At 40.7% G+C, this 26,797-nt stretch overlaps 1 protein-coding gene across 4 annotated transcripts in view; it reads left to right on the forward strand.

Moving 5' to 3' along the window:
* Positions 1-383: 383 nt before the first annotated feature.
* EPB41L4A (erythrocyte membrane protein band 4.1 like 4A) overlaps positions 384-26,797 on the forward strand; it is a 134,050-nt gene continuing 107,636 nt past the window's right edge. For all 4 annotated transcript variants that reach the window (XM_054185043.1, XM_054185045.1, XM_054185047.1 and 1 more), the window contains exon 1: positions 384-617. In XM_054185043.1, coding sequence (XP_054041018.1) covers positions 519-617 — 99 coding nt within the window. In that variant the 5' untranslated portion in view covers positions 384-518. The remainder of the gene's footprint in view (positions 618-26,797) is intronic.

The following is a 26,797-nucleotide window of genomic DNA, read 5'->3' on the forward strand; positions in this document are numbered from 1 at the left end:
CGTTCGCCGGGCGGGGAGACCCGCACCCTCCCGCCCCGTCCCCGACCGCGGCGGCGGAGAGGGCTCCCCCGGCGCCCGCTCCTCCACACAAAGAGGAGGCGCGGAAACGTGCGCGGACGGGGCGGGGGACGGGGCGGGTGGGCGGCTCGGTACCTCCCCAGGGCGGCAGCGGCGGGGGAGCCGCCGTGACAGCCAGCCGCGGGCGAGGGCTGCGCGCTCCGGGCTCCTTCCTAAAAAGCCGCCGGTCTTTTTTTTTTTTTTTCCCCTCCTCCTTTTCCCATAGGGAGCGCCCGGCACCCCCCGTCCAGCCTCTTCCGCGGGATGGCGGCGGCGGGCCGCCCCGTGGGGCTGGGCGCTGCGCCCTAGCAGCCGCCGGTCTCCAGCCGCTGCGGCGGGGCGCGGAGCCGGGCGCGGAGCCGGGCGCGGCCCAAGCCCCGGCTGCGCTTCAGCCCCTCTCCGCCGCCGCCGCTCGGGGCTCTTCCCGCCTGCCCGCCCCGTCCCCGGCCATCGCAGCAGGCATGGGCTGTTTCTGCGCAGTCCCGGAGGAATTTTACTGCGAGGTTCTGCTCCTGGACGAGTCCAAGCTGACCCTGACCACCCAGCAGCAGGGCATCAAGGTAAGGGCGGACGGAGGATCCCCCCCGCCAACACCTCCGCCTGCCCCGGGGCCGGGCTCCGCGCCCCGCGGTGCGGCTGCCTGGCGGCCTCCGCCTCCCCACCTCCTTTCGGCAGCCGGGGAGGGAGCGGCGATAGGAAAAAAAAGGGTTTTCGGGATCCCGCGGGAGGCGAAAACAAAAAAACAACTTCGTAACTTTGTCGCGCAAGGGACAGATGAATGGGGAAGAGGCGTGCCGGTGGGGGCAGAGGTGGCTTTGGAGACTTTGAGATGCTCCTTTAAGTGAGCAGGTGCGGACCGCTCCAGAGCTCTCGGGACACCCTGCACAAGTATTTTTCTATGCCTTCTACCAAAAAAAAAATACAGGGAGGGGCGGCTGTGTAGAGGGGGTGCTGCGCACCCGCGTTGAGTCACTCCCCTCTCCCTCCGCCTCCGGCCGCGGCTGCCTCGGGGCAGAGCTCGGAGCCTCCCCCCGGCCCCGGGGCTGGCGGGGCAGCCGCTCCCGGGCGGAGGGGTGCGGGCGTGTGAAGAAGTTCTATCCGCGTCTGCAGCCCCGTGGCCGGGTCGGTGGGAAAAGCTCTGGGGCTCCTGCAGCAGGCTCGGGGCGGGTGAGCTCTTCAAAGTCGTCAGCTGCCAAACGCTAATGAGCCCTGACAGAGCATGTGAAAACTAAGATTTTTCTAAAGGCCCTTAACTTGGTCCTGTTTGGTTAAGCCTGATGACAGCAAATGGCATCTCTCAGGCACTCGAAGCCCTTGTTCGAAAAGCCAGAGACTTGAATTTATTAGCCATGTAGGAACGTGGTTTCAGTGTTGGATCAGGAAAAAAAGAAAAAGAAAAAAAATTAGTTCTTCTAAAATCTATTCTTGGAAACGGCTGATCTATTTTACCTTAGAAATTCAAAGTATAGAAATCTGTATGCCTGTATGTTTCAGCGTGAATGATTAAAGTTTGGTGAAGCAACTGGGGAAAGGAAGACCTAAAGGGGGAGGGGAGGGTCTAAATTTAATAATATAATTTTAACTATAATCTGAGGTGCTACCAGCTCTACATGCATGGAGAATTGTCAAGCTTTGCTGAACCAACTGCCTGCTCATAAATAGGCTCGTAAATCCATGCTTAGCACAGAGGAGTAAGCAAATCACTGTGATGCTGGAATTCAGTACCTACGTAGGGTATTTGAGGTCTAAGTTTAGACACTTCTGAAAAACTTCACTTTATATGTGCAGATGTGGCTATGTATGTTGTTATGCATGCACATACACTTTTCTTGCCTGTAAATATGCAGTTGCAGAAAACGTGTATTAAAAGAATAAGCTGCAAAGATAGTCCTACGGTTAGCTTCGTGAATCCAAAGCCTGAAAGATGATGGGTTTGTGCAGAGTCTAATAAAAATTAACGTCCCATGGGAAAGAAAGGGTCTGAAGATGTAACTACTTTTTAAGAATGCGTGATTTACAGTGCTGGGAACCATCTAGGTTTGGATGAGGGTGTGGTTTCCTGCCATTCTTAGCGCGATCTGAATGTGGTATGATGCTAAAGATTTCACCCCTTCCACCTGCTCCTTCTCTGTCTCAAATCTGACCGTGGAGGAATCGTAGAGTCAGTTGGGACAGTGTGTGGATCTGACAGAAAAGTAGTAGTTTGTTAACATTTTGGGATAGGCGCTGAAAGTGCACAGCAGTGAACTTCAGGGAAAGGAGAATCTCCTTTTTTGTAGCAGCCTGTTTGTTTTTGTTTTTTTTTTTTTAAATTAAATTTGTATAATGTGAAGCCACACCCCAGCAGTGTAACTCCATGAGCCTTCGAAAGCCTACAGAGAGGAACTGCATAGCTCTCCCCATGTCAATGGTTTCCACCATTGTGTTCTCCCTTGCCTTTGTACACGCACGAGTGTTTGTGCAGCTGCGTGTGAAGAGCAGCCCAAGTCCAGCTGAAGGGTAACCACTGGTTTTTGCTTTTGCTGGGTTAGTCTGTGGCTGGAATGGTGCCCTGATCTGCTTCACAGCTGGAGGAGGGCAGAACAGGCTCTTTCAACAGAGCCCTGGCTTATGCCCTTTTAAACTGCTGAGGGAGCATTCGTGTTGTTTGTGTTCTGCAGGTTTCCACTGAAGTTACATGATTATTTCTAAGTAAAACAGAACTTAAAATTTGCCATGTTCTGTCATTTGGCACTTTAACCTTGAAATATGAATGTTTTGTTTTAATTCTTTTGTTAGCGTGTACATGTCTGAAAATGCAGAGTCCCGTATTTGTTTTTATAGAATTTCAGCTTTGGCACTGAGTTACAGATTATAAATGTTCTTATGTATTTTATTTTAAAACAAAGATACCCTCAGAACTTCAGATTCAGGATGTAATCTTTCTTTTGTCTTCACACTTCTAATTGGGCTCACAGCTACACAGGAAATGTATGGTTTCACAAATCTTGAAGTATTACATGAGCAGAGATTTTAAGTGGTTATACAGGAAACTTCATTCCCTTCTTTTTTGCCCAAGCAGACAACGTCTGCTAGAAATAAAAACCACAAATTAATAGCTATTTACTGTCTGTATACTTACTCAATATTAGTGGATTTAGTCTTATTTGCTTTGAAGGGTGGAAGACTGAGCTCTCTGACTTTAGGAGTCCTAAGCAACTTCATTTCTTCATTGAATTTGAAATAAAAGCATGAAGTAGATGCTTGTTTCTGAACTGATGTAGAGTTTTGAAGATGCATTGCTTAGTTTGCATGGTGGTTATTTCTGGCTTGCTATGCTTGACAGCAACTATATGCAGCCAAATATGACATTATTGAATTACTGGTTTTATTAACACATTCTTGGGACTACGGTGGGCTTTCAGTTATACTTCAAATTAAACTAATGAGCAGAGGTGGCACAAGACTAAGAATTTGAGTGCAATTTAGAGATACTTGTCTCTTCTCTGTGGACTTCAAAGAGCTTGTTAGGGGCAGGAAAGGATTGTTTTTTTCTGGTTCCAAGTGGGGAAGTTGAGGTGCAAAGAGGTTGAGTGACTTTTCCAAGGTCGTGCAACAGGTCAACATGAGGGCCAGGAATAAAGTTCCTCTAGGCTGGTAGCAGCTGACCAGTCTGCCGTAGGCCATGCTGTCTGGAGGAGTTGGTGATGATTTCTTCCTTGTAATTGCTCAAACTGACTTTTGCTTCTCATAGTTTCTTTCTGTTTTCTCACTGTGCTGTCTTGCTTGTTTTCCCTTTACATTTTTGTGTTTTAAGTTCAGAGCAGTGTTGTATGAAAATGTGGAAGCTGGCTCTCTAGCCTTCTGGTTTACAGTAGGCTGGTAATAGCTAGATAATGAGGAAATGGCATCAGATATCTCATAATCTCATTTTTTATGTTTCCCTATAGTACATTATCAGTGAGAGATATTTTGTAGAGTACACGTTTTGAAATGATAAAGCAATGGCAATTGTTCATCTAAACAATTTTGGATTAACAGAGGGTATGCACCAGGTTCTGGTACAGTTTGTCTAATGAAGGTATATGGTCTTAAATTGTGGCAGCTTTTCCTCTAAAAAGGATGTTCAAGATGCCAGTTAGGAAATGGGTTTTTAACAGACTGTTGCTATGAATATGGTAAGAATCAGCTGTTAAATAAAAAAATAATCACTCTTCTAGGACTGTTATTTTGACTCATCTTCACATAGATTAAACAGTAATTTAGGTATTTTTATGGTACTGTAAAAGTGCCATAAGTAGGTATAGGTTCTTTGTTGATGTCACAAGACATGTCAATAGTGTTATGACATGATGCCTAACTGATGGGTTGTGGGCATTACATATTTTGACTCTTAAGCATTGGAGTAATTGTCCTCGCAGAAGGAGACTGATGTGCCTTGCTGCACAAACTTGTTATTGGAGGTCCAGGAAACCTCTGTGGGCCCTTAGAAAATACTGCTATGAAGCCTATTTGTGATTAGCTGTTTCACAAAGAATTGTCAACGTGTAATGAGTATGTAACAGGAATTTAACAACTCTTTTACTTATTTTTCTTCAGAACATTATTTAAGGCAAATGTTTGTATTCTTTTTCCTGAAGAAAAATATTATGAAACATCTCTATTTTATGTTTGTATCTCTTTGGTGGGAATAAAGTTCTTCAAAAAAACAACACCTACTTCTCCAGTGAGCAAGCTCTCTAATTAGTCTTGAGCCATCTGGTCATTGTACTTTTGAAGTATTCCTTGAAATTCCTCTCTGAGCACTATTTATGTGCTAAGTCCTATTTAATATGACATGTGTGATGGGCCAACAGCAAAGTTTCATTATAAGAGAAGTGATGAATAGGATAGATACACTAATTCTTCCTGAAGACACCATTTACAGCATATTGAGGGATTTGGGTCTTTTCAGTCTGGAAAAAAGAAGACTGAGGGGGGACCTTATCAACACTTATAAATACTTAAAGGGTGGGTGTCAGGAGGATGGGGCCAGGCTCTTTTCAGTGGTGCCCGGCAACAGGACAAGAGGTAACGGGCTCAAACTTGAGCATAGGAAGTTCCACCTAAACATGAGGAGGAACTTCTTTACTTTGAGGGTGGTAGAGCACTGGAACAGGCTGCCCAGAGAGGTGGTGGAGTCTCCGTCTCTGGAGACATTCAAAACCCACCTGTGTTTTGAATGTCTGTTCCTGTGCAACCTGCTCTAGGTGACCCTGCCCTGGCAGGGGGGTTGGACTAGATGATCTCCAGAGGTCCCTTCCAACCCCTACCATTCTGTGATTCTGTGATATGTTCTGTAACATGAGTTTATTAGGTAGTAACACCTAGTAGTGATATTCTGGCCACCATACCACTCACTTGGTATGTTAAGGTGTTAATTGGCACTTCTGTGATATACAGGGCTGACTGGCACTCCATATGTGGCCCCTCATACAGAGGTGCATCTCATGGTTTGTAAGCTACGCTTACAGGTCGAATCTCTGAATAAGGTACTCAGTCTCCAAGAAAAGTGTGTGGTTTTTACCTGGGAAATAAGCAGACAGATTTTTCCTCATGATGATTTACTGGGAATTTAACAAAATTAGATCCAACAATCTAAAAACAGGCTTCAACATCTCAACGTGGTTTAAAAAATAAACAAAAAACCCACATACATAAAAGTACCTGAAATAGTGAGTGACTGAGGTTAGGAACTGAGTTAAATGACTTCAGATGTAAAAAGCGTGAGTGGGTTCATCATAGTGTGATATATTTTGTTAAGAAACTTATGGAATAATTGACAATATGATTTAGTGCAATATATAGAAATAGGTAAACATGCCATTTCTTATAAGGTTTTCTGGGGATTATTCTGGCATTCTTCTTCTTTTTTTCATGCCCCAGTGAAGTTGTTTGGGTTTTTTTTTTTTTGTTTTTTTTTTGAACCTGAGCAGTTCAAAATGTCCCAGGCTTCATGCCTTCAAAATTTAGTGCATACAGAAAATGCGGTGTGCACTTTGGGATCAAGCTAATTTATCTCTGGAGACTCCACAAAGTTGATATGGGAATGGCAGGCTCCTATTTTCTTCCCTGGTGAAAATGCTTAATGAATGCACGTGTCAGCAGGAAATAGAGCCCTATGAATAGAAAGATCTTACATTGTGTTCATTATTCTAATTGCGAGTTGGCATTAAAAGTCAAATTGGTAGTCATTTGCTGTGTGAATACGGAGTGTATTCTTTGTGACAGTGATGTCTGCTGGTTTATACTTCTACATTTTTTAAAAAGGAAAGCATCTTTCTGTGAGAAATTTTCTTAATTATGCAGGTACATTATTTCAGAAATCCTAAAAATCTTTTTAATGGTAGATTGCAGTTGCTTTCCACCTATGGTAATTTGCTTACCACCTGCAGTAATTACTAAACTGTAATACTGAAGCTTAAATATACTAAATCGTATTCTGCCCTTTGCCCTGTTTGTTATTGATCAACAGATATTTTCAAGGCAGATTCTTCTAGATATTCAGAATGTTGTTTTGAAAAGAATAGTTAACGAAAAGTGAATTGCTTAAAAGGACACAACCAATATCTTTTTGGTTTTTTTTAAACACTGAAAACTGTATTTAGAAAAACCAATACCATTCTAAGTCTTGTTGACAACCTCGTAGTTTCTTGTCTTTATAAAGCTACAGTTTTCTGTTATGTGTGCATATTTTGCACAACAGCAAGGAGACTAAACAGATAATATTGTCAAGTTCAAGTGTAAATAAGTACATGTTTTCTTCTTTAATGTCATAGTTACAGTACATCTGAGGATTCTTTGTAACAAAAGCATCGTTTTTTTTTTTTAACAAAAATATAAATTAATGGTAGTCCATAGCACTTTCATGTTAGAAAGATGCTGTTCTTTCTTAAATTTCACTTAGGGATGTAAAATAGTCATCTGATTGCACACTGAGTACAAGATGGTGGATGTGGGATTGTGCACTGTTTCAGTTCTCTAAAAATGGACTGAAATAGTGCTCAATTCTGGTTAAAAAAGAATTAAAGGAACAAAAGGGCTCATGAACCTTGCTATTAACTACTTCTCAAAATTACTTTCACATATTTGAAATAGATTACTAATTTCACCAGTGTCTTTACAGATGAGACCAGCAATTTTGAATACCCCAGGGAATAATGAACATTGAGACATTTTATTTTCCCTAGGTGCACTTAACTAAATTAATGAAACCAGCATGACAGCAAGAAGGAAATCCATTAACTTTTAAATGAAGTTACCTCTTAGTTGACCTGAGGTTTGAGCAATAATATTGTCAGAGGGGTCTGTTTTGCTGGTTTCAATGAGCAATGATTTCTTAATATAACCAGGGCAAATGTAAGCTGTGTGAGGCAGCCTTCTTATTATATGCTTTTTGTATTTTTGTAACTCGGATTGAGAATTTCTTACATTAGAGTATTTAGTGCAGTTAAATACCATCTGTTGATAATTTATTAATTTCAGTTTTTTAAAGTTGTAAACTAAAATTCAGCTGCAGAATTGCAGCCTTTCCCCTCAATAATGAAAACTGCTTGTATGTTGTATGAGGGGAGCTCTTGAAGAGACTGAATAATTTGAAAGGTGCTTCATGAAGAGGATTTCATTAAGAAGCTATAGTTTTATGTCACTTCACACTGTAAAATATCTGTTGCCAAGATGGTATTGAACACGTATGAGAAAACGAGAAGTTATTAGTCATGTTGCATGATTGCTAATATCCATATTTTTGATAGAAAGATGAGAGATTACTGATGCATTCTCCTTTCTTCATTCTTGACAGTTTTTTTTTTTTATTTAAACTGTTACTTTGCTCAAGAGGATTTAATTTTTGTAATGAGAGAGCAGCTATAATAGCTGCATTTTATTCAAAAGTGAGATCTTTGCAAATGAATAATCAATATCTGGGTAGAATTTTGCAGACTGCATTTTTAGTATGTATTTTAGATACTGCCTTTTTGATCAGGTCTTGTGCTTGCTGCATACCAATTTATTTTCATAGTTTAAAATGAAGATTGTAATTTCAGTATTGATTATGCTTTTTTTCCCATTCTGCCTTTGCATCCTGTGTTGGGGACGGTTGAGCACTGTCAGCACTAAGGTCAAAGGGACATGCTTGGGGTCAACCTGTGCTATTATTTAGAAGTGGAAAACCAATAGAAACATTGCAAAATGAGAGCTCTGCTCCTTTGGTTTTGCTGTAGCATTAGGGGGGAAAAACTGCCTGTTTTGCCAAATGGGAATTGTGCTTTTTTGTCTCTGTGATAGAAGGCTGTATTGCTTGGCTTGTGACTGTAAATATTGATTTACTTTTTTATTTTAAGCTAAAATTTCAGTATGACCATAAGTATACCATACCTTGTTTTGCCTGTTGTCCCACTGGTCTGAGGTAGCCTGTGTTTGGTGACTCTTTAGGAGGGGGTGCTTACCCGTAAGAAAATGGGTCAGGATGGCCCAGTCTCAGGTGTAAAAGGGGACACAGGGAGCAGTAATCACACAGCCAGCGTTCTTTGTTTGAGGAAAGGGAAAGAAAACCAGTAGTATTGGGGAGGTTAGAAACAGAGAGAAAAACACCTGGGAATATGAGTGAGAGAGGAAAATAAATGCTGTGATGACAAGGGAAGAGACCTTTCGTGAAATGTAATTCTAGTAGTACCTTTCCAGAGCTGGAAAAAGGACACCTCAGTAGTTTCTTTGAATTGATAGTACAAATCATCACTATCGAAAATAACAACTAAAATTTAAAATACCCAGCTAGAGTTTTTTTGATCTTTTTCATGGAAGACTTCAGTGAGTTGAAAAGATGTTAGTGAGTTGAATGCATCATTAACCTATAGTACCAGGGTTATTATGTTAAAGCTTTGTTGTTAGAAGTTTTGGAGGTTTTTAAGGATTCCTTTTAAACAAACCCTTCTTTCATGTGAATTTTTTTTTATTTTGTCTTGGTGTGACATGAGGGAGGCGCATGCAAGTGGCAAGTCCTCCCTCCTATCAGGTATTATTAGTTATATTTAATAAGGGGAATCCTTTACATTCTGTGAAATCCAACTGCTCTTTCTGCTTACATTTGAAATATATAATAAAGTCATAATCATGGATGGTTACTAATGTGGAGGAAAAAGTGCGCTATATTTTGTATGGTTCATGTACTTATTTATTTGTCAATATTTACATTTTAAACTTTGCAGGGTTACAAATTGCTCTCTATAAGCCTGGAAAGAAGACACTCTGTCTTCTCCTAGTTCTTGAAGTTTTGGGTGTGTGGGTAAAATCTGTATGTGGTTGAGTGAGCCAGTTTGATAATAAGTGGCTCAGCACTTTGCTATCTTTCCTGTATTCTGAGGAAAATGAGAACTGAGTGCACTGAGGGATAAATTCTTTGGCTGTGTGAGATGAAATGCCTTTTGGTAATGGAAAAGGAGGATCTTTTATATCTCAATTGCATGAAAAGTATTTGGAAGGCAGAAAACGTCAGTTTCCCTATGTAATTAGTGGTAAAATTTGGCATGGCTACTAATGTATGTAAGCACATGCTTTAACACTTTGCAGAACTGAAGGCAGTTGAGCATCTTGCAGGGTTGAGCCAGAAAAAAGATCATCCAGATGAAAAACACTGGACCTGGTTCTTGTTTTCCACATTCTATATATTTCACTGCAAGTTCTCGTTTCTATCTGACAATAAGTTATTTGTAGTGTAACCAAAAATATTTTCTGTCTATGGTAATACCCATTTCTTATTTATTAAATATTGAAGATCTAGTTTATTATTATTAATCTTTTAAATAAATTAGATATGGAAAAATTACAGTTCTGGTTTTGAATCTTCAGTTTTATTCAGATTCTCAGTGTCACAATGTAAAAAAATTGCAACAAACTTCTTTCCTATTTGGTAGATGAATGGTGGCTAGAAGGAATGTAATGGGTTTTAGCTCTTTTTCTCCTCAGAATACCAGAAAAATAGTTGTCTTTATAAGGGGCTACACTCAGAACCACAAAGGAAAATACACCTTTTTTTTTTTTATGCCATGCATGAGTACCTCAGCAAACTGGTGAAACTAGCTAGTGAGAATTAAAAAAAAATGAGGAATAACACTTACATGAGTAACGAGGAGTGAGTTCAACACTGACTTACAACTTGAAACAAATGATTATTTATCTGAAAAGAGGTAATCTCTAAATAGTGGTATGACATGTAATATGAAAGCAGACTTTCCACGTGTTCCTACTGGGGGCATCTTAAACTGTCCTCAAAACTAGCTGATGTTGGCCAACACCAAAGACAGAAGAATATTGCATTGGGCCTTGCCTCTGCTTTAAATCTGTTTCGGTGGTGTTATCTATTTACCTATGGTATAGAAGGTGGTTGTTGTTTATGAAGTAGCGTAATCTTCTCATCAGGGCTGTAGAAGGGAAAGGAAGTCATGTGTCAGAACCAGATGGCACTGGAAAGCCATGACTGCTACTACTTTTCCAGTTTTTGTTCATGCTGAGAAACTGTCAGATTCTTGTTTCCTGTGGTGTTCTGTGGCTGTGCTTGTACTGCCTGGGAAGACAACTTGAGGGAGTGCAAGGAGACTGTTGGACCCTGGGCTAAGTGGTGCAACTGGCCACTTCTACGCTGTGTTCCCCCTTTGGGGGTCATCTGAAGTCTGCTTGATGCTGAGAGACGATCTTTTGTCTGTATGGTTGGTTTGTTTATTCAATATGCCAGAGTAAAAGAAAGCTGAGTCTCCGACTGTCATAATTCTGATTGTCACAGCATGACTGTAAGGGGTGAGTGATACGTGTCGGAGTGCTTTGAAGGTGCTGGGTAATGTTGAAAGTTGGTTTGAACGTCCGAACCTGAGCTGTTTATATTGGGGACCATGCAGTGCATGTTCCTGACAACTGTGCCTGGATCTCCCTTCACAGGAAATGAGGACACTTTAGAAGAGGTCATGGGAGAAAGGTAGCCTAAGTTCAGTACTGATGATCAGAAGAAAAAAGGCCCCGTGCAAATGAAAGAGAGATGCAAATTAACAGCATGGTTACACTTGCAAAAAAACTTTTCTCATATCACTGTTTCCTCTCTGAAAGAAGGGAAGAAAGCCACAAGACCTTGTAGTGGAACCTTTTGAAGAGATGTGTGAGTGTCCTGACTTGCCCTCAGCTTTTTAGGTTTAATTTGCATTGCCTGCTTTCGGTAGGGGAGGAGGGAGTGGGCTTAAAGGCGTTTTTAAATAATATTTTCAGGATGGAATAAAGCCTTTAAGTTCAAAAGATCAAATATTTTGCCTCTGTTTTGAAGTGGTGTCAGATTCTTCAGCCATGTTCTTCCCCCTATTCTTTTTTTCTCTCAAAGTCCCTCAGCAGGACCTAGGTGTTCCAAAACACATGCCCATAAGCCTTTTCCTTTTGTGTACAATGTTTAAGTTGTCTGAACACTTCAGTTCTTTTTTCAGCATGTACGTTCTTCTCCTGCAATATAGGAAGCTCTAAAGCCATGGGATCATACTTGGAAACAAAAGTTTTTGGTGTCTCTCAAAGATACTGCATTTATTCTGGGTTATTTTGAGTAGTATTTTATTCTTCTGTGTTAAGACTTGATGAACTGTAATGCCTTTAAAACCACCTCTGTAAATCCTCTTTCTCCAAAAATGGGGGGTATTCTGTGCTCTCCCAGTGCTACAGGTAGGTTACGGATGAGATTTACTATAAAGAAAATGCTCTAGGCATTGTGATTCCTTCAGCTGTTCCTCCAGTGTCCCTGGGCTGTTCCTGCAAAAGCCAGTTCTCTTCCTGAGGCAGAGATTTGGTAATAACATGTCTTTTTCTTGTGAAATCAATAGTGAGTTACCAAAGCCTTTCCCTGATTTGGGAATACTTGAAATTATGGACCCAGTTTCACTTCCAATGAAGACAATAGATGTTTTGGTGTGCTTTGGCATCAACTTCAAGAGGAGCCAAATTGGACCCTATTTTTCTGTGAGCAGGCTCAATTAGCAAATGATGACGCTGAAAACAAAATGTGTTAGATCTTGTATGAAGATGTTAGATGTTGTTCACATAAAAGAAACGTATAAACTTTCTACCTTTCAAATAAAAGTTAAATTCTTCTTAGTCATCCTTGGCCTTTCATCAGCATTCAGATCTTGAATCTGACTGTTCAGAGCGTGAAAGCTGTATTTGTTGCTTTCATGACTGAATCTTTATTCCGTGATCTTAAAGCTGTTTTTTCTCTTTTTCCACTTTCCTGAAAAAATCCGCTATAGAAGCAGGTTTCATGAACTGTCTCCTGAAGTCAAACTGCAATGCAGACCATGTTTGTTTATGGTATCTGCTGCTTTGTGAAAAAGTGAACAAAAGTCAGCATGGATGGTCAGAAAAAGAATAGGTTTATTTTTAAATAAATAAGTGCGTGTCTGTACAGAAATTGGAGGGGTCTTGGTTAAATTAAGATGTTTGGGGTGGGAATCTTTGAAATGTCAAAAGGAAAGAAGTTCCTCAGTACTCCTCAGTTTTATCTTTCTTTGCAGTGATTTGTCCTGTTTGTGTTTTCGTAAGAGCTCAAAACTTTTACTGTGGCATGCAGAAACTCCAGATGAAGGCAGAAGTCATGCAGGAAAGCATGCTTCCAACTTGGCATTCTTTGTTGAGAGGAAGGTTTGATTGGGAGGGAATTAAATCACCTGCATTGAGTTCACTGAAAATTAATTAAACCCAGCTTTTTTCTTATATATGTGTATTTTTTTTCCTGTTGCGTAGTCTTTATCTGAGCCCATGACATTCTCTATTTTTTTATTTTTTTAACTTTTAAAAAAATTTTTTTTTTTTTTTTGTCTGTGAGTATTAGATAGGTCAGCGTTGAAGCTTGTCAGTAGGGCAGCATATAGAAATACTTGGGTTGCTGCATGTCACATACATGTAGTGTGCCTATAGAGCCCTCCCTCCAAGAATATTAATCCAGAACTTTTCATAAGCAAATAATGCACCCAAAGAAACTCCAAAATCAAATGGGTAAGTGAAATTTTCTTCGGTATTATTTAATCCTACCATGTGTCTTCTCTTGATGATGATTCAAAACAGCTAGATTTTTATGTGCCTGCTCTACTGGAGTTTAAGCATGCACTTGAAAAGTCACAAAAATACAAGCCAGTGTTTATTCCTGCATTCACCTGTCTTTCAAAGTTATATAAATGTATGCTGTGCCCATTTCCATCCTCAACTTGAGGTGATTATACTCTCTGTGTGTGTTTTTATCTAATCCACTAGTGGATTGATGTAATTCTCTTTAAAGTGGTGGAGTTTTTTCTGCCTTTGCCTACAGTGGATTAAGGTTCATCATCTTAATATGCATTTTTCCTACATAAGTCTCACCACATAGAGCAGATGGACTTAGTATTATCTGTAAGAAGAAGGACATCTAACAGGCTGCTGCTTATTATCTGGTTTCTCAAGTTTGGTCTGATTCATATTCCTTTTCTTGCATACAGAAGGAATATGGGATAAGAGAAATCACTTGAACTGTCGCAAAGTAGCGTAATTGAATTTTGAACATTGATTTCTGCGTGTACAGAAAATGAAGCGAAAGAATGTACTCAAGCAGTAAATTATAGGAGCTAGCAGAGTGTACAGTGCCTTTAAGAAGCAGGTGTTTGCTATGAAGTTCACTGTGCATACAAATGCGCTTGCATTTTGAAGTCAGTTAGGAACAATTATGGGGGAACAGGAAACCTGACTGGCCTGATACAGGGTTTTTCTATTCAGTACAGGCTTGCAAAAAAAATAAAATAATCATAATGCAGGGAAAAGCATGATTCTTCTTAGCTCTTTTAAGTCTGAAGTGTGAGGGGGGAACCAGAAGAATGATTTAAAGGAAACTGCAGTAATGATTGTTTTAAGTATACACAAAGGAAGCCTTGCACGCCATCAGGACCGCTAGCCATTTTCAATCTGGAAGAAGGGACCAAACATTTAATTAAACAATGCCTTTCACTGTAGTAGTTTATGCTCCAGCATTCACGATGCATGTAGGTTTAGGTTATTTTTCAAGTGTACAGCTGTTTCCTCCTGCACAAGGCTGGGGCTGGAGTTTTTGTGGAGCGATGCATTGTTTTAGTCATGGTAGCACTTGAAACATCAAAGTACCCCACAAGGAGGCGAGGTAGAAGCAGGCCCTGCCCTAGAGAGACATCTGGGTCTGGGGCTGCAGCAGCACAGGGGCGAGCACGCTGACGAGTGTGGGAGGGGAGCAGGTTAGGATGGAAAAGCAGCCAAGCTGTCAGTTCGGGGAATGTTGTCTCTAGGCAGTAGAATAGCTGATTAGTCTGGGGTTGTTGCACTGCTAGGATAAATTCGTAGAATTCTGCTGGCAGTAAACTGTGCCAGGCGTCTGCCCCAAATTATAAGTGCATGTTATGGGTAGCTCTGGACTGATGTCTACCCAGTTCTTGCAGGGCTGTCACGATTTTGGTTAAAGGTGTTCTGTTTTCATTGCAAAAAAAATTATATAGGTAAACCACATGGAAGAAGTTCATACCGATACAAATAATTTTGTACTTACCTAGCTTAACCTTTCCTTAAGTGGGAAAGATAATAGTTCAGCATTAGCAGCTCGACCGCCCTTGCCTGGGGCAGTCTGGGAGGGAGCTACACTGTGGTTCCAGGAGCTGTGTGAATTGAAGAAGGTTTCCAGGCAAGCCTGGAGATTTTAAGCATCTCTAACACAAAGCTACAAAGGTATCTCATCTGCCAAAGGCCTAGCAGGTAATTCCACAGTAAGTGCTGATCTTATCAAAACACAGAACCCACAATCTATCAAATCCCTTTGATCAACCCATCAGCCCTGCCAGCCCATCAGACCCCCAAACCTTAAGATTTTCTCTGCATGCAGAAATTGTCTTTCTGATTAACTGGATGTGCTTTCATGGAGAAAAAAAATTAGAATCCCTCTGTAATCTGTTTGGCTACGCATTATGATAGTGCTCATGTTATTTAGGCTATTCATTTGTAAGAAAAGGAATACATTGGAGAAGGTGAATGCACCTTGAAACATATATATATAGAGAGAGATATATATCTATGCTAAGGAATAGAGCAGAAAAAATAGTTTGGTGAAATAACAGACTTGTTTGAACCCTGGTGAAACAGATGATTCTTGTGATTTTTTTTCTTAATCTACTTCATTTGGAGAGAAGGCTGGATCTGCTTAAAAGGATTTTTTATTTTGAAGAAAGGTTTGTTCTGGTTTTGGCCTCTTGCTTCAACTGGGAATTATATCCTCCAGTGGCACTTGAGTAAGGCAAAACATGTCAAGTCAGTGGTTAGGCTTTTAGTCAGCTCACACACGTTCTACTGAAGGAGAAAAAAAATACTACCATCCTTTGTTGGATTATCTCAAATGTTATTTAAGCTATAATGTATGAAAGCAAAAGAAATTCAAATCAAAACAGAAAAAAATATGCATATGAAAAAGGAGAAATTGGAATGATCTGATCTTGGTGAGGAAGGTCCTGTTGATGTCAATGGGGATTATCTTGTATCATGTAATCATAGCCAGGATTGGAATTGTACACAAAGGACACAGGCATGATACTTGGTTTTCAAAAGCATTCAGGTGCTTGCATAAGAGCCTTTCAAAAGTCTTTTCTAAAGACCGTGCTTGGCACTCAGGTAATTCTGAAAAACTGTCTCAAGGCCTGAATTACCAGTTACGGAGTAAATATCAGTACAACAGTATCACTTAACGTGAAAGTGCCTTTACCATGGGTGGTGTGCGAGAGCCAGACCCATGAGCTGAAAATGGGAAGCAGCATCTCAGCATTATGAGTTGGCATTTTCTTACTCAGTGCAAAGAACAGAAGAGAGAGGATTTTGTGCTGTTAAGTTTGTATTTTTAATGAACAAACAATCCTAGATAATTAAATGTGGATTTAACAGGTTTTAAGGAACAGCTGCTGCTGACACAAAGAAATGTTTGCCTCTAAGCAATACTGTAATTCTTCACATGGGAACATATTAAAACTGTATTTCAAAAGGAAAGTTTGACTGTCACAAAGTCATTTATGTAGTGACATGGAGCTGAAATTTCTGTGATTCAGGTAGGTGTGTTACCCTATATAAAATTCAGTTCTCCAGTGGGACTACGGTATCTAAATCTTTTACTTGCATGCAGGGTTTGTGGGCTTTGCTGATTCTTACAAGTTTCTGTTGAAAGATTTGGGCACGTGGTCAAGCTGCTAAGTGGCTGTGGTAGCTATCCACATGCATGAATAGCAAATATTTAGTAAATCAGTTTAGTTTAACTTGCAATAAGAGAATTCAGTTACATTGTATTTTATTTGCTATTGGCTAAGAGCCTGCAGAGGTTGTGGTGTAGCAGTAGTTCAGTTTATATAGATATCTTCAAGGGTCTCTGATTTCTCCGGAGGGCTTACAATCTGCAATGTTCTAGTCTGATTCTTATAGTGGATTTCACTTGGATGTTTTCGTCAATGCAAAGTCTTGGAGTTTCTTTCTTGTTCTCGTTTAAAATAATTTAAACTTTCTGTTGTCACTGTTGCAGAGAGGAACTCAAAAGCATGAACCCTCTGACTCCTAAAACCAGTAAGCCTGCATATTTCTGTGAGGAAGCTCAGAATTAAAGCAAATGTTAGGATTTTTTTTTTTTTTTTTTTCCTTGAAGGTAAAGTCGTAATTTGTTAATGGCTAGGATTGCTTCTGTAGAGCAATAGGGGTAGAAGGGAATTAGATGAACAGGATATATAATCAATTTATAGTGAATTACATTACATGAGGGCATGGTCACAAATACGTGGTTCGTTCTTTCTAGGTTCTTTTGGTTTGATCTGTTTTTGAAAACCTCAACTAAAAGTGCCTCCCAGGAGCCCAGCTGCAGTCCTTTGTTACTCTTCTAGTCATAAGGCTTTCTCTGACAGCCAGCCAGGGTCACTTTTGTTTTCAGTTAAGCTACTTTCACTTTTTCCTAACGTCAGTGGGTCTGTGCATAGAGCACGTTTGATCCTTAACCTTTTCTAACATGCTTTTTTATAGTACGTTAGGAGACTTGATGCTAGGAAATGCTGGAAGCTCTGGCTTTGGGCAGGGACAGGCAGTCAGGCAGCCAAGGTGAGGGAGGCTGGGCATGTATGGGGCATTAGGTTGTCCACTACCATCTCATATTCATGTACCTAGGGAGAATATCAGGACTGGTTTGATTTAGCCTGCTCCTGCCCAGTGTTTTGTTTTATGAAACTTCATCTTTGTTTCTGCAGTGTGTCCTTACCAAAATCCTGCTTTGCAGTTCTGTTTTGTCTTTCTTAAATAGTTCTTCCCGTATTATTATATCTTCCTGGATGATAAGGAGACAGGACTAAATAAATCTGAACAACCTTCTTAGTCTCTCCTCACCTGCTTTTCTTTGTTTTTTTTCCCCCTAGTCTGGTAAGTGAGAGGGAGACAGAGGCTTCCCAGCAAGTAGATGACAGCGTGTACCTTGCACTGTGAACGATACAAAAGCAAAAAACTTTGAGTGGCAATTTCACCCATGGGTAGAAAACTGTTCATAAATTCCCCATCTCATTGTGTGCAGCGAATCAACTGATGATGTTAGTACATTTCAAACAGCATATACTTTTATGCTCCTGTTTGGGTACTCTTATTTGAGAGGTTGTGCAGCAGTGGTCCTTAGGCTGCTGCCTGTGAGGGTTATTGTTCTGCTGTGTTTTTCTGAGAGTCTCCATTGCAGACATGACTTAACCTTGTGACTTTGCAAAAGCTCTGGCAGCTTCTCCCTCCCCTGCTCCAAACCACAACACACTTTCCGAATGCGTATCATTATCTGTGTGCTTCATGTTGGCTGTCCCTGGAGCTATTTGCTTGGCAGAACATTGCCTCTTCCAAGGCAGCTTTAAACTGAGCCAGGCTGGGATCCAGCAGAAATCCAGAAGAAGTGATATGAAACAGTCTTCTGAAGAAGATGACAAGGAGACTGAAAACTGGTAAGATTGGTCTACTGGCCAAAGCCTTGAGATGGTACGTAAATGAGCAGAGTGCAGTTCTTGCTTCTACCAGTCTAACCCCCTTAGGAGGGTCTGGCCTTCAAGTCTTTGCACTTAAGAAAGGGGGAAATAATATTTCCTTTTTTTTTTCTTTTTCTTTCCTTTTTGACTTTAAGTTTTGGGAGTTGTTAGATGTACTTTTTACAATTGCTACCACGGGGAACCACAGTATGCTGGCAGTCTCTTTGTGTCTCATCTCTGTAAATGATGATAATGGTAATAGAGCAGAAAGGGCAAGTGATGTGAGGGGGAATAGGCACTGTGGTGTGAAAAAGCTACTTTATATTTTAATTTAGGTTGATCTTATCAGATATAAGTCCTTCTACCAGATACAAGTTCTCATACAGTTCTTTGTTAGAAGATCTGAGAGGACCTTGAAGACTGGAAATGCGTTCAGGCAAAAATCTGGGGTTTTGTTTAACCTCAAAGAACAGGGGTTGACTTAAAACAAACCCACAAAACAGAAGCAGGGCAAAAAAATATGCAAACAAACCTCACCACCAGCACTGCCAACTTCCTGACCCCTCTGCTCTTAAAAAAAATGCTTGCAGCCATAGACAGATTTCTCTCTGCAGACTTAATTTTTAAGTTTCTTGGCTTGGTTTTATGCATCTGATTTTTGACATCTCCATGATGCTGTTGCATACGGTGTCCCTTGTCATTTTTAAAGGTTTGTATGAATTCGCTTCGCAAAGGTGAAACTCGTGATTTTAGAAAGGTTTTGGAAAACTCATGGTTTCTAGAAGAGCCCTCTGCCTTCAGGAAATTCCTCGAAGTGAACTCATGTCTTCCACAGGCAAAGGTACTTGCAATTTGGTCTCAGGGTTTGAAGGACCTGAATGTGTAATGGCTTCTTATTAGGCAGTTTCTCATCTTTCATATTTGAAAAGTTCTCCAGTGTCTTTGTGGTCATGTTGTTCTGACAGTATAACATTAGTCTGAATCTGTAAATAGTACTAACCACCTTTACTGACAACTGCTGTCCAGGCAGCAAAATTACAGAAGCAGAAGAAGGGCACTGAACCAATATTATCCAGTGTTGCTCCAGTCTGGGTTCAGTTTTACTGAAGTTCTGTAGAATTTAAGAATAGTAGTTTGTGTTTGTCTCTGATTTGGCTCTTGGCTTGCTGAGATGCGTGTCTTCAGGGACAGCCTGTTTGGAGTTACCTACCCGATGCATCTCCTGAGGAGGAGTACCTTCATTCTCAGCACTGGCATTGCAGTTTAATTTTTTGTCATCTGGCCCCTTCTTTTAGGATCCAAAAATCCTGAGTGCAGTAGAAATAGAAATGACACGGCAGAGGTAATATTCCCCTCCGTTCATGCTTCTTCCCACCTAAACTTGCTAGTATTTGGCTGCAGAGGTGGCAAGGACAGGAGGTATGCTACAAAGATCTTTGTAAAACTATTAACGTTTGATCAAATTAAGAGGAAAAATGTTTTTGATTAAGAGTGTATGTGTTGCTTGAACTCTGTCCTAATTACAGCTGCATATTTCTCCTCTCCTGACTTGGCCCAGCCCTATCTAAGGTAGCCTGAGGTCTACTTTAATTTACTCCAGTTGGCTGTGATTCCCGAGGAGTCGTGTGCCACGTGGCTATGGCTAGAACAGGGCTCATCCCAGCCGCTCCCGTTCCCCACCCTGAGCAGGCGCTGTGGGCAGCAGTGTGTGGGAGATGGATCTCCTGGATCGCAGCCTGCCAGGTCACCCCGAAGTGGGGAGCCCCCACCGGGGAGCTTCCTGAGGGTTTCCACTTCCAGCTGTCTGGGGCCCAGAGAAGGACCTAAAGCCTGCTGACCTTCTTCAAACACTTCCATATGCCCACGATGAAAAGTTCAAATGCTGCTATCCAAGGCCTTGTGAATTTGAAGATAGGCATTACGACCTCTGCACTGAAGTCAGTAATACTCTGTCAGGGACCTTCTCTGCTTAAACCTGTTCTTTAAACAACACTGCAGTTTGTAAGTCAAAGTTGCTAATATTTTGTCTTTGAAGCCTTTGCAAAAATGTTACTTGCACAAGCAAAACAGAAATATGCCAAAGAGAAGTTAGTTGCCCTAATTTATAAGAGATTACTTTATTGTTCATCTTGCTGAAAAGAGCTTTATCATGCTGTTTCACTTAACTGATCGCATATGAATAGTAAATGCAATAAATAATTACAGAATACAGTATTACACAATAAAGTCAGGTCATACTTCATTCATCCTGTAAACTGTTGGGTTTTTTTTTTCCCACTCCTCCAGATCAAAAATACTTTAATAAATCTTGTAAAATCTACCCTTCTTCCTTCACCACCTTATAGAAGGCCATGTTTTAGGAGTTGGTATTGTATTATGTTTGTGCTGAAGTGTAGGAATTGATTTTTTGTCTATGGTTTTTCTAGAGTTATTGTTTCTTTAAAGAAAAAAAAGGCACCTCCACTGACTATATGCTATCACCAATACTGTTTTCAGTGTTACCTTCCTGCTTTATGTATTTATCAAACTTTGTGATTTCTGTCTAGGCCCAGTACTGACTTCTGCCTTTTTGATGGTAGAATTAATACAACCACACTCGTAATATATTAGGAATTGGAATGTTGTTGCAACAGTTTACAAAAATAAAGTGTTGCTCCAATCCATTGTGCTAGTTTTAAAAGTGTTATTTAATATATGAGGAATTGTTCTCCACAGCCTTCTCAACAGGCTCATCATTCTAGAACATACATTTTAAAATGTGGGATATTGTTTTGCCATAATGTTGTCACAAAAGCCGAACCAAGTATGGTTTCTTCTTTTTCCCATCTCAGCCTTTTCCTCTTAACTCCAACTTCATGTTGCAGTAGCCTGTTGTCAGCAAGAAAAAGTTTCACTTTACAGCTCAGCGGATTAATCAGTGGTGAAAAAAATTCATTATCTGTCTGGTTTACAAAACCTGGGCTGGTTTAAGATTATAGTGAATCACAGTATTTTAAGCTATGTAACTGTAAATCTGAAACTTTGAGTAAATATTAATTGTGAAAATGAATTTTCTGGATTTTTGAGCATCTGTATGTGTTCTGTGCAAATTACCTGCAGAGTTTTGTAATTGGTTTGGTTTTACTGAGTTGTTATTGAAAATATAACCCTGAAATTGAATAAAAAAAATACACAGTGTAAAAATGCCTTTCAAAACCTTTTCCTGCCTTTTGTGCGATAGGAGATGCAGTGAAAACATGGGCAAAAAACCCCATAATCTCAAAAAGTTTACTAATTATAGTCATCAAACAAACCCATTACATAACAGCTTTGACTGTGTCTTTATTTTATACTGTAGTGTCAGCTTGCTCACAAAGTTTTCATTCTTTCCCCAGAACTTTACTTTTCATCATAAATTTGTTATGGATTAATAGTATAATGTCAAAATGGAGAAATGATGCAGATGCATTTTTGGTAAAGTGAAACAATTGTTTTAATTGGTATTATATTGAAGGTCCATGCTTGACTGTGCAGTATTTGGCAAGTGTAAAATATACATTTTCTGAGTTTATGAAAGGACCGAGCTTTCATACAAAACAGAGTATATAACATATATAAAAGTATAAAGTTATTATATACTTATATAATCTAGCTACCTATCTATCAACCTGTCTACCTATCTATCTAAAACAGTAATTGAAAGGCCAGAGTTCTTTTACAGGAGACTAGTGGCTGAAGAACAGTGTGCTGAAGAACTGCTGAACTGCTGCAGCTCACGTGCCATTCCTAAAAGTCTGCAAAAGGTTTCTGAACCCCTTGTGAAGGAACGGAGGGTGCTCGGTATTTTTTGTGTTAGTTGACGATGGGATGAAAGTTACAGATGTGTTGTCCATGTAACATGCGATATTAGTCATCTTTGATGACTAGGATGTTGTAAATTGGAGGAATTGGTATATGTAGCTTACTTAGATGTGGCACTCAAGAGTTGTGACAACCAAGTGGGTTACCAGAAAAACCCTCACCCTCCACAACTTCTGGCTTTATTCCCCACTTCTCTATTGTGTGCATGGGAGCATGTTTGTGAATAGCTCTTTGCATTTTTTTCTTTGTATATTTAGTGATCTAGGTTAGGTGCACAATTGTTTTGTCAATGGAAATTTTTCCACCGATTTCAGAAGGCTGAGGGTCGGACTGTTGCCACTTTCTCTATTGTTGAAAAAGGCCTTTGATAAGGTTATCAATGTTGACAGGGGCCTGTAAATAATGTGTGTGTGTGCAATTTTCTCAAAAGAAATGTAAAAAAACTCTGTTTGTATTATGTAAATGTTGTTCTAGCAGAACTAGAATTGGTGGAAAAGCTTCAAAACATTAGTATTCACTGGGATCTTTTAATTTTCGATGCAATTGTGCATACATGCATACCGTAAAGATTTCTTCATGGTTAATCATCTTGTCAAGAGACTAATTTAACATGTAAACCCAGTATTTACATAAAAACCCCCATGGTTTGATACAGAATCATAGAATGTGTTGCGTTGGAAGGGACCTTTAAAGGTTATCTAGTCCAACCCCCCTGCAATAAGCAGGGACATCTCCAACTAGATCAGGTTGCTCAAAGCCCCAGCCAACCTGACCTTTAATGTCTCCAGGGATGGGGCCTCCACCACCTCTCTGGGCAACCTGTGCCAGTGTCTCACCACCCTCATTGTAAAGACCTTCTTCCTAATGTCTAATCTAAACCTACCCTGCTCTAGTTTAAAACCGTTGCCCCTCGTCCTATTGCTCCATGCCCTTGCAAACAGCCCCTCCCCAGCTTTCTTATAGGCCTCCTTCAGGTACTGGAAGGCCGATATAAGGTCTCCCCAGAGCCTTCTCTTCTCCAGGCTGAACAACCCCAACTCTCTCAGCCTGTCCTCATAGCAGAGGTGCTCCAGCCCTCTGATCATCTTTGACCATCTCTGCTGGACCCACTCCAACAGGTCCATGTCCTTCTTGTGTTGAGGACTCCAGAGCTGGACACAGTACTCCAGGTGGGGTCTCACCAGAGCAGAGTAGAGGGGGAGAATTGCCTCCCTCGCCCTGCTGGCCATACTTCTTTTGATACAGCCCAGGATGCAATTGGCCTTCTGGGCTGCAAGCGTGCATTGCCGGCTCATGTTGAGCTTCTCATCCACCAGCACTCCCAAGTCCTCTCCTTAGGACTGCTCTCAATCCCTTCGTCTCCCAGCCTTTATTGATACTGGGGATTTCCCTGACCCAGGTTCACCTCAACAGAACAACCTTGTGAGGTTCACATGGGCCCACTTCTTGAATATATAACATTTTATATGTAATATATTATATTATGTGACTTCATGAACTCACATTTTTAGCCATTTAAATCCTAAAATTGTGTATTGTTTCACATTTTCCAGTATCTTTTTCAGAAAACATAAGGCCAGGATTTTCAGGTGTGGTTTTCAAGTGTAGGGCATATTTGGTATCTTTGTAGATTTCCATTGACTGTGCATTAGATTTGTAAGCTATGGAGTCTGTAAATGTACCAGAACAGATCTTTTGTGTGGTTTGTGTTACTTGTATATATTTTATCTAGGATTTTTTTTATCAGTTTTTTCTCCAGTGTTTTTTCTTTGCAGCCTTTGTTTTCCATTTCAGCTACTGGCTGTTTTAAAATGTCATTAATCAGTTTGTTCTCATTGCTTGTATTGGATACTAGAGGTGATTCTGGCTCTGTAAACACTGAGATGCATTTCCAGGTATTTCTGCCTATATCATGGGTAAACAAGGTATCAGGGAAATCAGGTCAATGGAGACAGAATTGCTTGCTCCAGTGGCAAAACCTTCGCAATAGCAATGAATGAAATCTCCCTAGAAGCAAAGAGCTTGTTTGTTTTTGGTTTGCTGAATGACGTTTACAATTCATCGCCTGAGTAGGCCAGGTGTGTTTTTATGCTTTGTTTGTGTGCAATGGTATGTTCTGACTAGAAGCAGGTCCAGAGTGGGAAGCCTTTGTATATGAACTGAATATTCCAAAAGTTTCTGTCGGTATAACGTTTAGAAGTGGGTTTATAGCTGTTGCCTGGATTTTAGTTTAGGGGCTTGTGAAGAAAAATAGCAGTATTACGGTTCCTGGTTCATGACAGGTTTTGTGGAGCATCATTGTGGAATTAATCTGTCTTGACACGACTCCAGGGTGCCAGTCTTGGCTTGATAAAGTCAGGTATGCTTCTGATGTTGTCACAAACGAACATGGTCTTGGCCAGTTTTAAAAGTGGATAAACAACAAATCTCAATAGCACATCTAGGTCTGTTTCAGAGAATTTTGTAGGTTATGCATGTGGTTACAAACATGTTAGTTAACTTTCTGGTGCAGCAATTAAAATTTTTCCTTCATACCTACTTAGGCAAACAGGGACTGCCAAAAAGCCTCTGTTTCTAGATCACTTCTCACAAATTACTCTGTCCTGTATTCTGTTTGTGAAATACTAAACCATTTTATCCTTTCACCTGCATAATAGCAGCAAGCCGTGGAGAAGGCAGGAACTGTAGAAGGCATGGGATTTTTGTCTCATAGATGGTGAATAGTGTGATGGGAATATAAAGCCAATCCAGGGTGAGTGCTGTATACTTCACCTGAATGGGAGTGTTCTGTAATTAGACTTACATGTAACACCCAAGGGGAAGCAAAAATTATGCTTTTAATACCAGTTGCGGATAAACTGCACAATAAATTGATGCCTGACAGGCTCCTTTCTGTGCTTTTCCTTGTGCAGTGTGCTTTGGTTGCTGCTTGGTTCCTATTTCATCCCCGCTCTCTTCTTACTTTTTTTAAATTCTGTTTTTGTTAGGTGTTGCGAGTGTATGGGTTTTTTTTCTTCCTGTCTCCTTGGCTGCTGCCATGCTCTTGTTACGTGTGGTCTTTCTCTCGGTGTTGTGCACGATTGGGTGGTGCTTCTGCAGAGCCAACAATTTCACAACTGGAATCTCACAGCAGCGTGAGAGCAGGAGGATGGGGCAAAGCTCACATGCTGCTTCCCGAAGGCAGGCATTTGTGCTGCCGCCTCTGTTAGGCCGGAGAAGGCAGAGCTGAACAAGGTGCTTGTTGTTTCACACACGGCATGGTGTTTGCAGTGGGAAGGAGGAATGAGCCGTGCACTCTCTCCCTTTGCCTCTTTCTGCTCTTTTGCTCTGCCTTAATTTCCTGCATATGAGTCTTTCTCATTGGGTTGGAAGGGACCTTTAGAGGTCAGCTAGTCCGATCTCCCCTTCAATGAGCAGGGACATCTCCAACTAGATCAGGTTGCTCAAAGCCCCAACCAGCCTGACCTTGAATGTTTCCAGGGATGAGGCAGGTCCAGGGATGCCCATCCTTCCAGTTGCTACCTATGTTCTTCCAGGTTTGTCGCAGAAATAAAAAAGAATTACTTTAAGAAAACAGACTGCAGGGTTGAAATCTTTACTTTGTTACCCAACTGTGTTGAAAGCAGACCTCAGCTGCTGTGTGTTGTGTTGCCTGTCAGTACCTGAAGCCTCATGCATGACTGCTTTCAGTACAGCTTGAGATCTTTTTGGTCTCAGGCACCTGGCTTTCAAGGAAGAGGCGAATTTTGTGAGGTGATTTTCTCATTCAGTCAGGCAGACAGATCCCACAAAAAGGGAACTCTTTCATTTTAGTCTTTTTGCAATGCACCCGTGTCTGTTATTCACGTAAAAGAAGACTCATTGGTATAACGGGGCTGGTTGAAAACAGCTACTACTGGGTGCGTTCCTGCCGTTCCCAGGGCTTCCCAGCTGTGTGGGCTGTGTAGCCATTGCCTGTGTCCGCAGGGTGACACGGGGAGGGTGGGTTTGTGGCACAGTCGCGGTCAGAATTGTTCTCAAGGAGCTTAAAGCTGATGGCAACTAACAAAGCCACCTCTTTTAATAAATCCAATTAGCATTTGTACAATTAGTTTCCATCATTTTTTTTAAAGCAAAACACGTTCTCCTCCTGGTTGCGCACTTCTTTTTGAGGAGAGGAAATGAAGGTTGTTTTTTTTTTTTTTTTAAGTATCTTTTATCTGTTTTTGGTGTAGGTCAAACCAGTCATAGCAAGTTAAGTTGCGTGTGTGTCTTGCATATGTAAGTCAAAGTGTGACACTTTAAAAGCTCAGAGTACTTTATGTCCGATTTATGAAGATAACTGTGAACATGGAGTTTGTGGGGGTCTGGTATTACATAGACAGATAAATGTGAGTAAAAGACAGACACAAAAACCTGAGAGAGAAGGTGACATCTGAAAAGATTTGCTTCTGTTTATGTCATCTAAATAATTTAGTACTTTTTTACGTTTTTTCAAAAAAGCAGCATCCTTAAGAAGAAAAGTAGGTTTCTTTTTATGGTAGCTTGTGTCAAATTGAAGTGAACAAACACACACATCCTCCCCATGACTGTCAACAAGAAGGATTTTGTTTCTGCTTTAAGTGCTATTTTCAATGCAGCTTCAAATTTGGAGCGATCATTATATAAAACTACCCATCCTTTAGCTCAATTTTGCTGCCTTATATAGTTCCATAAACCTGCAGAGCCAGATCTGACAGAACAGCCTGTCTGGTAAAAGAATCCTAGGAAAGCTAAGTGCTTAAAAATTGGCATTCATCTTCTTTCAGACAAAATGCATTAGAATATTCCTTTATACCTGAAATGAAATTATTGGTTTTTTGAGCTGCTGTCATGTTTGTTCGATT

This window comes from Rissa tridactyla, chromosome Z (assembly GCF_028500815.1).
Source record: "Rissa tridactyla isolate bRisTri1 chromosome Z, bRisTri1.patW.cur.20221130, whole genome shotgun sequence".
NCBI lineage: Eukaryota > Metazoa > Chordata > Aves > Charadriiformes > Laridae > Rissa > Rissa tridactyla.